Source organism: Lynx rufus, unplaced genomic scaffold (genome assembly GCF_022079265.1).
Source record: "Lynx rufus isolate CCGP_SWC_20201006 ecotype Redwood Valley unplaced genomic scaffold, mLynRuf1.p SCAF_10, whole genome shotgun sequence".
NCBI classification, from domain to species: domain Eukaryota; kingdom Metazoa; phylum Chordata; class Mammalia; order Carnivora; family Felidae; genus Lynx; species Lynx rufus.
Window position 1 is genome coordinate 84,415,554 of NW_025814824.1, and position 17,075 is coordinate 84,432,628.

The 17,075-nt window shown below is 41.4% G+C and overlaps 1 protein-coding gene across 6 annotated transcripts in view; it reads right to left on the reverse strand.

The window, feature by feature from the left end:
* Nucleotides 1-17,075, reverse strand: part of MAPKAP1 (MAPK associated protein 1) — a 244,506-nt gene that overhangs the window by 58,548 nt on the left and 168,883 nt on the right. For 5 of the 6 annotated variants that reach the window (XM_047069551.1, XM_047069567.1, XM_047069542.1 and 2 more), the window contains one exon: nt 5,537-5,644. The exons of the other annotated variant lie outside the window; for it this stretch is intronic. In XM_047069551.1, the coding sequence (XP_046925507.1) occupies nt 5,537-5,644 (108 nt within the window). The remainder of the gene's footprint in view (nt 1-5,536; nt 5,645-17,075) is intronic. 6 annotated transcript variants of the gene reach the window in all.

Here is a 17,075-nt window from a genome sequence, read left to right on the forward strand (position 1 = left end):
AGCAAGCTTGTCCTGATCAAACATACCAACAGAAGCAAAAAATCCATTTTTGAAATATTTACGTCTCAACCCAAATTTTTAATACACAGCTATTTTAAGCCATTCTTAATACTGGAAGAACAACATGTCTTTCCTCATTGGAATTTCTATTTAAAATAAAGCAAAGATTGGGGCACTTGGGTGGCTCAGTCAGTTGAGTGTCTGACTCTTGATCTCATCTCAGGTCTTGATCTCAGAGTTTTGAGTTCAAGTTCTGCATTGGGCTCCACACTGGAGCTACTTAAAATAACAATAAATTGGGGCGCCTGGGTGGCGCAGTCGGTTAAGCGTCCGACTTCAGCCAGGTCACGATCTCATGGTCCGTGGGTTCGAGCCCCGCGTCGGGCTCTGGGCTGATGGCTCAGAGCCTGGAGCCTGTTTCCGATTCTGTGTCTCCCTCTCTCTCTGCCCCTCCCCCGTTCATGCTCTGTCTCTCTCTGTCCCAAAAATAAATAAATGTTGAAAAAAAAAAATTAAAAAAAAAAAAATAACAATAAATTAAATAAATTAAAAAAGATAAAAAAAAAACAAAACAACCCTTCTCTAGAAAAGGAGTAAATTGTTTTTATTTACTTCCATTTTATGAAGAGTAGTTATAATATTCCACTTTTTCAAACCACTGACTGCCTTGTGCCCTTTGTAAATGCTGGTGAGGGCTTCTTTTGTGAACACAGTGATTTTGACTCAGAGCGAGACAATTGGAATTTCTTGCAAATCCTTTAAGATGCTGAGGCTCACAGATATCACACAAGTTATTTAAGACTGTGCTCATGCTTAGAAGTGGAGTGAGAATAAGAGCCCAGATTTCAAAGCTTTATCTAACAATCCTCAGTGTCTCTTTCCTAGGATGAGCAATAGGCCTCATCTTCAAAACAAAGCAAAGCAAAGCAAAGCAAAACAAAACAGATTTGAAATTATGTACACTTTGAAATACTGTGGCGCAGTTAAAAAAAAGAGGTGAAAAAAAGATTTTAAAAAAAGAGAAAAAACAGAAAGAGGTGAATTTGTATGTGGAACAGCACGTGGATTAACATGAAAAAGCTCTACAATGTATTGTTAAAATGAAAAGAGAAAGATGAGAACATTAATGGTAAGTTTGCTATCATTTGTTTCTAAAAAGAGGAAGAACAAATGTACGTGTACATTGCATACATGTCAGCATATATATGTACGTAGGGGGTACAGTCACATCTATAATCAGAACATGCTTGCGTATATACAGACAATGCCTGGAAAGACACCAAAGAAACTGGAAACGACTATGGTCTCTGGAAGGAGAACTAGGGGAGAGAAGAGAGGCGAAGTTTTCACTAGAGACACTTTGTTACCTGAGGAATTTTTTTTTTACGTAAGTACTGCATATCCAAAAAATTTACCAAGATGCTAACAAACGATATTTCCTCTTAATCATTTAACAAGGAGTCAATATTCTGAAACAGAATCCACTACAGAACTCCTGTGAATCAGTTTCCCCAGTTTGTTTTAGACTAGATTCTTTAAAGATGAAAGAAAATGACAGGGGGGAAGGATTACCCACTTACATAAGGTTAAAAAAAATTAGTTAAACAAGTTACAAAGGGGTGTGCTATTCTAATTCCCCCTTTGGTGAGCCATGGTGTGGCACTGTACATGGTTTGAGATTTCAAATGTCACAAGGACTATTAAACTAAGAGCTACTCTCATTACATAATCTTTATCTATATCAACTTGACCTTATTGTTTGTTTGTATTTTCTTCTTAGAAAGTCATGGATGCTCATTATGGAAACTCCAGAAAGTATAAGTATAAAGAGGAACAAAAATGAATTACACAGAATCTTGCCAACCAGAGACCACTATTAATATTTTGACACTTTCCTTCTATTCTTTTTAACGTAGTTGATATTAGTCCATATAGCTTGTTTTGTATCCTTGACATTTTTCCTCCTTTAATATTACATCAAAGTTATTTCTCCTGTTATGAAAACTCTTGGTAAACACAACTTACAATGGTTGAATATTCCACATATTCTGAAATGACTGTTCCTTTTTTAAAAAAAATTTTAAATGTTTATTCATTTTTGAGAGAGAGAGAGAGAGAGAGACAGACAGACAGACAGAGCATGAGTGGGGGAGGGGCAAAAAGGAGACACAGAACCCGAAGCAGGCTCCAGGCTCTGAGCTGTCAGCACAGAGGCTGATGTGGGGCTCAATCCCATGAACCATGAGATCATGACCTGAGCTAAAAAGTCAGATGCTCAACCAACTGAACCACCCAGGTGCCCCGATGATTGTTCTTTTAATCTGCTATTGTGGCAAATTATCCTGACTGGGTTTTTCTAATGTTAAACTAACCTTGAATTCTTTGAATAAACCCAATGTGGGAATGCTATATTATCCCCTTAATACTGAATTCAGTTTAATATTGTTTAGGATATTTGCATCTATTTAAATTTTCTGTGTTGTATGGTCTTATTAGGGTTTGGTAACAAGACTGAGACAGTTTCTTAAACTGAATCAGAGAGTGTCACTTCTTTTTCTTTTCTTTGGAATAGTTGATGTAAGACGGGAGTTATTTCTTCCTGAAGTATCTGGCAGAACTAGCTAGCAAAATCACCCAGATGTGAGTCTTCTTTGTGGACAGATTTTTAATCGTGAACTCAATTTTCAAAATAGTTATGGGAATATTCCAGTTTTCTATTTCTTCTTCTGTCAATGTTGGTAAGCTGTCTTTTTTTTTTTTTTTTTCCTTTTTCTTTTTAGGGATTTGTCATTTCATATACATTTTCACAATTTTTGGTATGGAGGTTTTCAAACTAATTTCATATTATCTGTTAATAACTGCAGGATCTGTAGTTATTAAACAGATAATAAACCTCCTTTTCATTTTTATTACTATTTGTTTCTGTTATTTCTTGTGTTTGATCCATTTTATAGAGGTTTAGTAATTTATTAGTGTTTTCTAAGAACTTTGATTTTGATGTCCCTAAATATTCTATTTCATTAATTTATGCTCTTTATTGCTTCTTTCTTTTTATTTTCTTTATGTTTCTTTATTTGGTTTCTTTTCTAACTTCTTGAGCTGAATGCTTAGCTTATTACTTCTTGGACTTTCTTCTTTCGTAATATATGAATTTGAAGGTGGTAAAATTTCCTTTAAATATTGTAGTCCTCAAACTCAGATGATGTCAGGACAAAATTGTTCCTAGGTATTGATCTCCCTTCTTTTGGTTCAATCTTCTTCCAGATATAGACCATTAATTATTTTATTTCTCATGCTTTCTGATGACTTTAGGGTGAGGATTTATGTATTTTAATCAGCTTTTTAAAAAAATCAGTTTTAAAAAAAATTTTTTTTTTTCAACGTTTATTTATTTTTGGGACAGAGAGAGACAGAGCATGAACGGGGGAGGGGCAGAGAGAGAGGGAGACACAGAATCGGAAACAGGCTCCAGGCTCTGAGCCATCAGCCCAGAGCCCGACGCGGGGCTCGAATTCACGGACCGCGAGATCGTGACCTGGCTGAAGTCGGACACTTAACCGACTGCGCCACCCAGGCGCCCCTAAAAAAATCAGCTTTTTAAGTTACCTTCAGTGGGGGAATTTGTCCAAGCTACTTAGTCTGCCTTTACCAAAAGGTGATGCCTGCACAATTTTCCAATATAGATATACCTTATTTGACTACTCTTCTAGTGTTAGACATCATAAATATCTAACAACTATCATACACATAAATATTTTTTACATTTTAGATTTTTTCTCCTTAAGATAGATTCCCAAAAGCAGAAATGCCAGGGAGGGGGTACCTGGGTGGCTCAGTTGGTTGGGCATCCGACTTTGGCTCAGGTCATGATCTTATGGTTTGTGGGTTCGGACCCTGCGTCAGGCTCTGTGTGCTGACGGCTCAGAGCCTGGAGCCTGCTTTGGATTCTGTGTCTCCCTCTCTCTCTGCCCCTCCCCTGCTTGTGTCCTGTCTCTCAAAAATACATGAATGTTAAAAAAAAATTAAAAAGGAGAAAAAAAAAAAAAGACACCCCGGGGAAAACATCTTTAGGTCTCTTGATACTTTCAGTTACATTAACTTACCTTAACTTAGGTATTTGAATATGCCTATTTCTCCCTAGCAATAAGGACTCTTTCGGAAACACCTAGCTTATTTAATTGGTGAAAAGAGTTACATTGTTGCTTTAAAATGTTTCTACCTTAGATTGTTGACAGGGATAAACATTTTTTTTTTTTTACTACTTATTTGAATTTTTGGAGCATTTGGGAATCCAATTAATTTTTATTTCTTTGCATATTTATATAAGATACTTACAACCGGCGGCAGTCTGTGGGGATACCAACCTTCTGCCTTTGAGAATTTGTTGCTAAGGGCAAGATCGTGTTTCACTATTCTGGTGAAATTTGTGCATGCCTCTCCAGCAGAGGCTGCCAGGGCCCCTGGTCAATGAGTAGTAGGCTGGTCTTGCTTAGAGGGCCAGTGGCATGACTAAAAACTGACATTCATTCATTCATTCATTGATTCATTCATTCTTTATTTACTAAGTTCCACAGTATCGGCCTAGAGTGAATGATGAACAAGTATTTGCTGAAATAATGAGGGACAACCTGGTATGAGCCAAAGATGTGCTCACAGACTTGACAATCTAGTGGGGGAGATAAACAATCATTGAGAAAAATATGTAATTATAAACAGAAATATATATATATATAATGAAGAAAAAGTAGTATGCTCTGAGACAGAACCTAACAGGGCACCCAAATGAGGAACGGATTAGGTTTAGGTGACAGGGGACAGGGAGATCACAGGTGGCCTTTCTGAAGATGTGACATCTGAACAGAGACAAAGGGTGAGAAACAGTTAACTGGAGTGGGGGAAAGTGTGTTCCTCACAGAAGAAACAGCCTCTGTAAATGCCCCAAAGCAGGAATAACTGCAGAGAATTGGCTGCCGTAATCTCAGTTTTCATGTCACCTGCCCCGTAAGTCAGCGGGAGTATAGAGGAGGGAATGGCAAAGATTCACAACTTGGAAACTAAAGAAAAAAATGAAAGAAATTAACCGAAGTTTTAAAAGGGTTTACAGCATAGCTCTGGGAAACACTACATTGCCTCCTACTAAGAAATATGCAAACAGAATTTTCTAAAACTAGAACTCTGAACAGTGATACTGACAGGGGCCAGTTGTTTTATGTACAAAATAGTCTTTCCTCAGAAAAGGCCTCATATTTATTTCTAAGCTGCTTCCAGGGCTGCTCCTAACTTAGGAAGATACAGTTCAACAGAAAAATATTAATCACAGAGGGCTAAACAGGATGCAGACTTTTTACCAAAATGCATAAAATCAATCATTTCATTTTGGGACACACTTTTGGCACGGAGGCTGAGCTCTGCCTTGGGAAAAAAAGTCATCTCAAAGCTGCCAAGGGAAGCCAGACCACTGAGTGTTCCCAAACACAGGACTCCTAAGCATGTTTGCAACGGACAAAGCGGGCATGGAGCGAGGAGGCCAACGTACTGTTCTCGCGGACCAGGCAGAACTCCCATGCGCTCTGGCTCTCCAAAGTGCTTTCCAGGTCCACGGCGACATTGGGCTCACTCTGCTTCTCCAGGCGGTACTGAGGGCCTGGAAGATCAAAGGGGCAGGAGGAGGGGAGGAAGTCTGAAACAGTGAATTTAATATTGAAAAAAACAAAACAAAACATCCAAATACTGGCAAAAAGCTGATTTAAGCATTAGGAAAATGCTGGTCTGTCTGAGGGCTCTAGCTATCCAAGAAGGAAGAGTTTGGGTTTTGTTTCCCCCCCCCCCCCCACAAGGTTCCACACACTTGTTTGTTCTATTATCAGCTCCGTTTTTGCTCGGCAACCCCAGAAAGGCAGATGGCTTTTGAGTCAGACTGACCTGGAATCACAACAGGGTTACCTGGTTTCTCAGGTAGGAGGCAGGTAACCTACCCTCTCGGAGCCTCTGTTCCCGAATATGTGATGGGGGAAATGCTTATACCTTAAAGATTACTGTGACGATTACAGATGATTCAGGAAAAATACTTAGTAATGCACCTGCCTCATAGGAAGCACTCCTACAGAAGTACTTATTAATAATCACTATATAATAATGCATAATCAATTATAAGCAGGGATAAAGTATGTGTAGAATTCTAATATGATGACAGCCCCAAAATTCAAAAAAATTTTAAAAAGCAGGTGAGGTTAAACCAATTCTCTGCTTTCAGGGTTACAGTGATAGACAGTGGCTGCTGATTCATGTTTTTGTTGAAACATTCATGAAAACACAAAGACACAGGTTCAATAATACTGAAAACCAGGAATACTAGCCATCCTGTGTCACACAGGGGGTTCTGGCAGATCTTAATAAAACACTGGGCATTTTATACATTTATTCATGTATTTCTTTGTCAAGCCAAATGACAATCTTGTTCTTCTCAGATAACACCTAACGGGTCCAATGATCAGATTCAAAAGACTACTCCTGTTGTTAATGGTTATTGAAAAGATTAGACGTGTAAGAAACTGTCTTCTTATTTTGACTCTGAAAGGCATGTTTGGTCAGACAGAGGAGGGCTGTAAGAGATCTGAGGAAAGCATCAGAGGCCTTCCGGGGCTCCCGGGCAGAACACATATTTTTAGATATGTTCTTCAGCTGTTGTCAGCTTGCTGTTATTCACACCCAGTACTTCTCCCTCAGCAATCGAAGGCATTTCGCTCACCTCCTCCGTGTCATTCTCCTCGCCTATGTTCTATGTTCACTGAGAGCACTGCAGTTTCATGGGACAGTCCCTCTTTCCTCTAATTGGTATTTCATCAGCAATTCTCAGAGTTATTACACACGTTCAGTCTTTTTTACACTACAGATAGCTCTTAAACTTTTACTAAGTAAACAATGCTCAAAATACTTATACAACTGTTTATGCAAATACATGCTCAGAAGCCTACATGATTCCTATAAACTCTAATATGCTACATTCAGGTCAACATTATACACCAGTTATATTTTCATTTCAAAAAGATTTAGCAAATAAAGGTATGGAAACACAGGTAATTCCTAGTATTCAATACCTGTCACTTGCCACTGATATCTGTCAATTACCAGGCATGTTTGCTGTTGATTCCTGATGTCACTGGTGGAAGTAATCACAGAAAAATCATGCCCAGCTGAACTTTCAGAAAACTTAGCTGGTGAGAAGATTCCCATCCACCCTCTCCTTTCCCCTCCCTAACACCTACCTTTCATAGCTGTGGGCCTTTCAGCCCACTAGGAAGGGAGTCACTGCTGAACCTAGACAGCTACTTTCTTTTTTTTTTTTTTTTTCAACGTTTTATTTTTATTTTTTGGGACAGAGAGAGACAGAGCATGAACAGGGGAGGGGCAGAGAGAGAGGGAGACACAGAATCGGAACCAGGCTCCAGGCTCTGAGCCATCAGCCCAGAGCCTGACGCGGGGCTCGAACGGACCGCGAGATCGTGACCTGGCTGAAGTCGGACGCCTAACCGACTGCGCCACCCAGGCGCCCCATAGACAGCTACTTTCTAAGACGCTGGCCTGTCAAACAATCTTGGGCGGCCCCACCCCCAGTACCTCCCAGCAACACAATGGGCAAGACACTGACATCCACCTCTATGGATTTACAGTGAAATCAGGTACACAGTTTAGCTATAATAATTCATTTTTTTTTATGACAGCCGAAATTTGGGAACACTCTAGATACAACAACAGGGGACTGATTAAACAAAATATTGTGAAATGCCATAGAGATATTAAAAGTGATGCTGCAAAAATACTTAATTTTATAAAACATGTTTATAATACGCTATTTTATGAAAATGGCAAACTATAACACAATATATGCAGGATGATTGCAATTGTGAAAAAATATATGTAAAGTCACAGAGGGGAAAAACGACTGCAAAGTTATTTCCAAAATGTGAATAGTGCTGGGGCGCCTGGGTGGCTCAGTCAGTTAAGCTTCTGACTTTGGCTCAGGTCACGATCTCAAGGTTCATGCCTGGAGCCCACTTCAGATTCGATGTATCCCTCTCTCTCTCTGCCCCTCCCCCAGCTCATGCTCTGTCTCTGTCTCTCTCCCTCAAAAATAAATAAACATTAAAAAACGTGAATAGTGGTTGTACTGGATAGTGGGATAATGAGTGTTTTTATTTTTCCTTAGTGTTTTTCTGTATTTTTTACATTTCCTATAATAAAGGCGACTTTTATCATTTAAAATATGTCATATATACTTATAAGTCTTCTGATCTCTTACTACACCATTTTTCTGAGGATACCATAATCACCACACGTTGTGGCATCTCTAATGGGCCTTTCACATGCGATAATTTAATCAAAACCAAACATTCGTCTGTTTATGTAGCTCGCTATTTTCATCTTAAGTAACCCTGTAACCTAGGCTTGCGTAGTCTGACTCTGAGCCCAGGGTACAGGGGGTTGGGCTTCTGGAGCTGTGTGCCTGACAGCTGGACCGTAAACGAGCCACCCCTTTCCCGATCGCTGGGAGCCAAGGCCTGGGTGCATCAGGGTTATTTCAGGCTGGTCTCCTTTGCACTCTTTTCCTTCCAGTCTCTGCAGCTGTCTGGGAAACATGATGAGGGAAATTGCGGGGGGAGGGGAGGGCAGGGGGTACTAGGAAAGGTTCCTTGTCCCCAAACATGAGCCCCTGCACCACTCTCAAAGTCATAACTGCCATCATTCAACATGTACTCTCTTGTTTCTTAGGTCTTGCAGATATTTCTATTAAAACAGTTTCTTTCGTGAAAGTAGCTTTAGGACTTTCTCCCTGAAGCCTAATATGATGATGACTCTCACTTACTGAACGGCTATTATATGCCAAGCACTCTCCACATGTTACCTTAGTGTATGCTCACAGCAACTCTAAGAGGCAGATACTATTATCCCCATTTGACAGATTGGGACCCTGAAGGCTGGGACCCTGAAGGTTGGCAGGGTGAAGTAACTTGCCCAAGATCACAAAGGTAGGAAGTAGGACAGGGGAAATAAAACCCAAGGGTCTTAAGCTCTGAAGCCTGTGTGTTTTGAACCTTTCTTTCTCTAGTGAACTATAAATTACTGGCCAATTATAAAGAGGCCATAGTTTATACCATACTATAGATTTTTGTAGATTTGTTGTTTCATTTGGGTTCTGAATCACTTAACTTGTGGTTTTCTATAAATTCAAACTGAAAATGATCTGAAATAATTTATTTTAATGAAATCCATACATACTAAATATCCTGTCCAATGGCTGTATCCTGGGTCCTTATGTAGACAGGATCACCTTATTTTTCCATCCATCCAGGAAGACTCTCTCCTTCCATCTTTCCTTACGAATATGCCTATGTGTGCCCAGTTTTGTCAGTAACTGAAATTCTGAGCGTCACCTTCCGCCCTGGGTACTCCCTCCACTCTTCCATAAAAGCTAAAGACCAACTTGGAAACCTATTTATGAACTTAGCAAAAGACTGATAGGTCTTGACTTTAGGGAAAGCAGGGTGGTTAAGTTCTAGATGAGACTTGAGATCAAAACCCAAATGGAAAATTGCCTCTTACAAATATCAACTTCTCTCCTAATTCTTGCCTGAACAGTGGAGAAGACCCCTCACATGGAAAGCCTGTCATATACACTTTCCCCTGAAAAGGCCAGACTGATAACTTCAAGCCGTATGTGTAATGAGAGGCAGGGTGTGTATGAGAAGCAACTTAAGCCGGTGGCTACGGGTGTGGGCTTGGGGCCAGATTGCCTTGGTCTAGTCCTGGCTGAGCAGCTTAGCTGTATGACTCTGGGGCAATTCAACCTCGCTCAGTTTATTCATCTGTAAGACGGGGAAGATAATAATACCTCATGGGCCTATCTGAGGATTTAATGAGTTAATAGTTGTAAAGCAGAGCAGTGTTGGATACGTGAATAGTGCTACCTAGTGTCAATTGTCATCCACATCCTCATCACAGGACTGTAACAAAACTAAGAGATCATAACATTAACAGGGCCTACTATGTGCCAGGTACTCTACCAGACCTTTTATAGAGATCGCCTGATTTGTCACCCTAGGATGTACAGAATATGAATTCCATTTTATAGGGGAAGAAACTGGGGCTTGCAAAGGCTAAATAACTGGCTCAAGGTCCCAGAGGAAGTGGTGGGATTAGGATTCATAGCCAGGGCTGCACTCTGCAACATGTACGAACCACATCGCCTCCCTCATAACGAGTTTTTAATAAAAGTCTGGTAATGATAATCAAGATTATGACAACCCAGACCTACTAGATCTATCAACTTACAGTTTCTATCAAATGCTTAATTTTTAGGCAGCTGACACGGGAGAAAAGAAAAAACAGCAGCCAAAACCATTTTAAAAAAGACAAGCCGTGAGGTCAGTTTCTATTAATAAATTTTTGCTAAGGAAATGATTTTATAAAACATAAAAGTCTCTTTCACAAGGTACAGGACATAGCTCTCAAGGCAACATCCACCTTTGGAAAGAGGCTTTAAAATGTCACAGCTGCGCATGAAGCCACATGCCTTCTACTTCACAGTCGATGTGGACACAAAAGGAAGATTCCGCAAAGCAGTTACTATGCAGCGACAAGGAAGCCTGCTTGGGCATTCCAATGATGTATTTATTGCAGTAACACCATGTCACTGGACAGTCTAGGAACAAAATACTGCTCTGGGCACTTTGGGAGGGTTCCAAGTTATAATACCCAGGCAGGATTTTTATGGGATTTTGTAAACCTGAGGCAAACATCTCAGCACATAAGTTTCAAAGAAAATCTGTAGTATCTGTTGGACGGTGGATACATACATGGTCAGTCCAGCTTCCTCTATCCCTTCAATCCTTGGCTGAAACATAAAAGGTTTTAGCACACAATTCCTCAACAGCTGAGAGCCAGCTGAGAGTTGAAATTCAACGGGAGGCAAGTGTAGAAGCCCCAAGAGAGAGACCATAGCCTCAACCATTCTGCATCTTATTTCTAAAGAAATAAGGGGAGAAACTTCCTTCAGACCTCTCGGTAAAAGCTGCACTTTCTTGGGGCAACTGGCTTGCTCTTTTGTATCTTTAGACAGTTTAACATAAATCCTGTAACTAACTGATAGCGTCCCTTTCTCCTTTGCCCGTTAGGAAGCTCAGCATTAAACATGTGACCCAACTGTGCTGACTGGGCACGCATTTCCAGGACAATGAACCCTCTGGATCTTTATTTTCCTTTTCCTTTCATGTAGTTGTTCAATACATGTATCTTTATCCTATTGTAAGGGTGTATATGTTCCAAATGCTCTTTGGATTGAAGTCATAAATAAATGAATGAACCTATCGTTATTATTGCTGAGCATCAGAACAAGTTTGAGGGTCTGAAGAAACCTGTCTGGAGAAAAACGAGGAAGTCGAAGGTGGAATACTTCCGCGGATGTGCCTTCATGTCACTTATTTTTCATTCACCAGCTTCAAGAGCTGCTTTAATCTGAAAGAGCTTCTTGTAGCCAGAAAAAGATGAAGTATGAGCCAGTAAGAGGAAACGCTGGATTCTGAGCAGGAAACTCCAGGTGCTTGCACCCTCTCAGGGAGTAACACAACCAGATATGCATTCTGGGGAAGTTACTTGATCTCTGTGTACTTTCTCATCTGTAAAATGAGGATAACAGAACTTCCTCGGAAGGCTGCTGTGAGGATTAGAAGAGACGATCCTTGACTCCTTAGCACAGTGCTCAGTGCTGGCGGCTGTTCCTGCTAGCACAGGCTGGAACAGAGGTGGCTGTGGGAGGTGCAAGTATACCCCCTAGGCCAAGAGTCCCAACAGGCTAACAGCCCTATTAAGGGACGATACATGGTGGCGGGGAATGCTGCGTCAAAGCAGATGTCATATCCTTTCTCATGTGTGTCCCAGGCGGGGGTGTAGGGTGGGAGAGGGTACGTATCTGTTTAAACAGGTTTGCTTTTAAGCTACAAGATGAGAGACTTGTTTGGCAGCCAGGATTCCTAAGGTTCCCTAGGCTTAGGTTCTACAAAAACAGTCTAAAAATGATGAGTAAAGGTCACAGAGCTGAGCATGGCAGCACAGGTATGAAAGGAGAGGCGAAGTTACGATGCCAACCGCATGTCCATAGAAGAAACATCTTCTAAGCATCCACAATGTCCCAGCCACAGACATGAATAATTAGTGATTCCTGCCTTCAGGCAGGCTGGGGGAGGTGGCAAGACCCAGGAGCAGCTATTATCCAAAGAGCCCAATCAGTGCTCCCCTTCAGGCAGGGACCGGCAAGGTGCTGTGGAAACAGAGAAGAGGGAAGCACCGAACTTCCACTCCCCCAAGACGGAAACATCTGAGCAGAGTCTTGAAGGAGGACTCAGAGCCAGATGACCCAGGGGAAACAGCGCATTTCTACAGAGGGAATACCATGTCCAAAAGCAAGGAGGGACTGAAGAGCCCACACGGACTGAGGGAAATTCAGTGTGGACAAGGCCTAGGCTCGTGTTGGGGTGCGAGGGGAAGTGGGTTGGCAGGCTTGGCCCAGACTGTCGGTCAAGATTTGGATTCTCTGTTATAAGCAACAGATGCTACCAGAGCGGGGAAGTGACATAATCAGCTTTACACTGTGGTAAGATTCTTCCGGTGACACTGTGGGTAATGGGCTGGAGGAGACTGGTGGCAGGGAGGTCCATTCGAGGCAAACCGTGCCAAGCCTTGCCTGCTCTACGGCAGGGGCTGGCTGAATCCCGAGTTCCTCACTGAGCCAAAGCCACCCCTGACAAGCTGACGCTGTCAATATCAGAGCCCAGACCCAACATCAGCTATTCTAAAATATCTGCATTTAGTGTCAGTGCCATCACTTACAACTCTTCCTCTAGGGGAGACTATAATCATTTTCTGCTTGATCTTAATGTAAGCACTGAATTATATTCAAGTGATAGCCACTGTAGCTTATACCCCCTCTGAGGCTCAGATTGGATAATTTGGAATTTAAATAATAAAAAAGGAACAAGCTGACATGACAATAAGGTCACACTTTAGCCTCTTCTGAGCCAATACACAATTTGCTCTCAGTGAAACAGCCGAATATAATCAAATTAAATACAATTCCTATTACAAAAGAAGAAAGACCAAGGCTGTTCCAATAAACCAATTCTCCTGCCTAGTTAAACTGCAAAACCTTCAGGAAAGGTTTTGAAAGCATGACCCATCAGTTCTAATTTTTAAAACTTATCCTTTCAGTCAAGACTAGAAAAAGGCCCATTCCAACTTTTATCTTTACTACAAAGTGCTGTTATCTTGGCCTGATGTCAGGAGCTCTATCTCTCTTTCTGCTGACAAGCAGAGACGAGAAAGATAAGATTGGAAACGAATCTCACTTCTCTGAGTAAATAAATAATCAATACTCATCTAAATGTAAATGAGAAGGGAGCCCCCTCTGATAACAGCACTCTTATCAGAGAGCCAATTTTCTTCAGACATTTGGCCTCAACCAAATCACCATCATTCAGCCCCAGCCTAATGGCAAAAAATCGTAACTAAATTGAACCGATCACCAGAGATCAACTAAGTTCGGCCCTGGCCACTTCAGGTTCAAATGTTTGGGAATGCAATTTTGCCCCCATTAACTTTCAATAGCAATGAAGAACAGACTGGTCAAGGGGCCAGTCTGTGCAATAAACAAACCCCAGTAAGGGGGCCAGCCGGCGGATGAGGAGGAGTGGGCTTAAGTGTTTAAACAAGGCCATAACTGTGGCAAACCCCTAAACTCTGCAGGGAAGGTCACTCCTGCGGGGTGGGTAGAGGGTACTCTTTCCTATCCTCACAGGCTTGGCTGAAATTGAGAAGACATTTAATATGCCTGATGATGATGGTTAAAGTTTATTAAAACAGATGTAAATAAAGGAAAAAAAAGAGATATTAAAAAGCTACAGTAGTTAAAAATAACCTAACGTTCAAATGATCAATTTCCTCCAAGTAATTTGTATCAGACTTACATCTGACCCAGCAGTGCCGCACTGACCTGATTTTACTGAAATAAGACGCCGTCTACAAGACAAATCACTTTAAAACCACTGCACTGGGGTTTCCATTTCTTTGCTGCAAGACTCAATTCACTGCTGATGAGAGTATTGGGGAAATTATGACCATTATTGATAGGACAGCAAAACCACTTTTACACAGTAGTCTTCAAGTTGACAGAAAGCTTGTACTGGACCATTAATGAAGGTGTCAGCTAGAATCAGAAATTAAAGACAAAGGCTGGAAAGGCCTAATTTTTAGAGCATGTTAAGGACACCGGACAACCAGAAAAAAGCAGACCTTCATTCTCTGAAGAGTCACAGGCCCTAAACAAGGACCAGCTGAGAAGCAGGCTGCTCTGCCTGCAATTAGGAAAGGAAATGCCTTTTTTTTTTCTTCTGCCTGACTGTGGAGTTCTTAGAGCATAGTTTCTCAACACTATCTGCTCCAGAATCTTCGTTAGCCAAAGGAGGCCATGACTGTGTAAGACAGAACTACTTTTGAGGAGTTTTAACCAGTTTTAACATCTCTGCTCCTGCTGAGTATCTAATCCTAGCAGGTGGACATGTGGCGGTTAGACAATGGTTTTGGAGTCAGAAAGACCTTGATTAAAATATTGGCTTTTTTACAAGCCATGTGACACTGGGCACATTAGCTGATCTAAACCTTTGTGGGGTAACTGCAAAGATTGTGTAACACAGTGCCTACGACGTAACAAGCACTCAATAAATGTTGGTGGTTGTACTGCTTTGCAAATTTAATAAAATCATCAATTTACCCTTTTTTTAAAATACAACAGTAAGCGACACTGAGGACTCCTGGCCCTTAACAAAGCACTTTACATGCATTAGCACTCTGAATCATAAAACTCTATGAGGGAGGCCCCATTATCATCCTCCTTTTACAGAGGAGAAAAAAAACGTGGAGCGGTTAAGTCATGTGCCCACAGCGTGTCCAGGACAAGAATCCAGGTGTGTGATTCCAGAGCCCGTGCTCTTAACCACACTACCACACTGTATTCCAGATAGAGCGTACTAGAATCTTCTTGATTTGGGGGTTGAAAAAAAGAATTGTAAGGTTGAGATGATTTATTGGTTCAGAAAGGAGTAAAGCTGTTGGGTGGGAAACTAGGTGGGAAGACAGAGAGTAGTTGGGTCTTATGGGGGTCAAAACTGGAGGCTCCCCAGCCCGCATAACAGGCATCTATCCAATGAGCACTCAGAGTGAACACCAGCTGCTTGCCCTGAGTTTTTTGGGGTGGAGGGGACCTTTCTCTAAGTTAAATGATTTACAGAGTTACTGCCTCAATCCACAGTTCTGAAAGTATGATTTCTTTAGGGTTTAACTATACCCATTTCTAGTCTTGTTACAACTTTTTTATTGCGATAGAAAACATTTACTGGAAATATGTTACTGCTATTACCAGGTCATAAAATAAAAAGAAAAATAGTTTATGTATTGCCATCATTTCCAATCATCAATCAGAAAGTGCCAAGAGGAGGAAAGGAAAGGGCGTACAGCTGAGATTTCCTTCTTTGTGTAGGAGAAAATGCAGGAGCATCATAATTCTTTAGAACAAATTTCTTCTTGAACACCCAGCCTCACAGATGGGCTCCCGGGAGGAGTAGGGAGGCACACCTTTTGGCATCTCCCCTCCTCTCTGCAGCCCTGCCCGAATCCCTGTCAGAATCGAGGGCTCTTTCATTGCAACTTCCTTGGGGCCTTGCTTCTCCGGGTGCATGGAGCATGCTGGATTAGAAGCATTTCTGCCTATTTGTCATTGTTTACCCCCCCACGCCTGCAAATCTTTGAAGATGAGGGTGAAGGGGCTTTTTAATAAAACCAACTCTATTCCCAAGAGCTCCAGCACAGCAACAGGCTCTCTGGTGGTGCTCAATAATCTTTGTTCAATAGAATGACTTCAACAAGGTGGCGTTTAAAATTGAACAACCTTGACTCTTGACCCAACAAAGGAATCTATCCTGAGGAGCATTACTCCAAGTACACAATGATATATGTTCAAAGATGTTCACTGCAGCACTGTTGTAAAATCAAAAATTGCACACAGCCTAAATATTCTCCAGCAGGAAATGATTAAATAAATTACAGTATATCTGTACACTGGGATGTTATGTACCTGAGGAAAAAAATAAACTAAGTTAATAAGACACGGGAAGATTTCCATGATACATTATTAAATTTAAAAAGACAGAGAATGTACAGAGTATGCACCATATTAATAAAATAAAACTCTAGCTATTATGTAAGTGCATTTATATGTGTGTGTGAAGCGTTGTTGTTGAAAATACACACCCACACACAATCTGGAAAGATATCAGCCAGATTGTTCTCACAGTTACTCAGTTAACCAGAATCACCTTTGTGTGTAGGATGGGGTGGTAGCAAAGACAAAGGCTTTTGCTTTTTTACTTTATGGATTTCTATCTTGTTTGGATTTTTGACATGCATTGGTATCACTTCTGTCATTAAAAATCCAATTAAAAAAATGAGGTTAAATAATTTTAGAGGTGATTCCAGCTAGGATCGCTATGGACTCTGGCCTCTGGAGCCTCCTCTCATCATCTCTGGCTCCTCACAGATCATGGGGGCTCAGGGGCTACTGGAGAGACATGTAAGCAGCTGGGGGGCCAGGAACTAAAATGGCACAGAGCATTTTCACGGGTTCCCATGGTCCAGAGTCAGGCCACAGGGGGGACCACAGAGCTATCTAGAGCTGCCCAAAGGAGCTGGGCAGGAAAGGTGAAAATCACTGGAATACCTGAGGCCAGGCTGTTCACAAAGAGAGGCCATGACTGCAGACCAAGGGTCAGACTGCCCATGTGCTTCTCTTATCACCACAGGCTAGACAACTATGCCTGCCCTGTCTGCCTCCTGGATTCTAGATGGGCTGTGGAAAGCAACGGGCGACTCCCTACTGTTTCCGTCCGGCCTATTCAGCCTCCTTCTGGGATTGTCCTGATGCCTCCACTCAGGCTTTGAGACAAGAGACGGTGTGATAGGGGTCTATCCCTGCA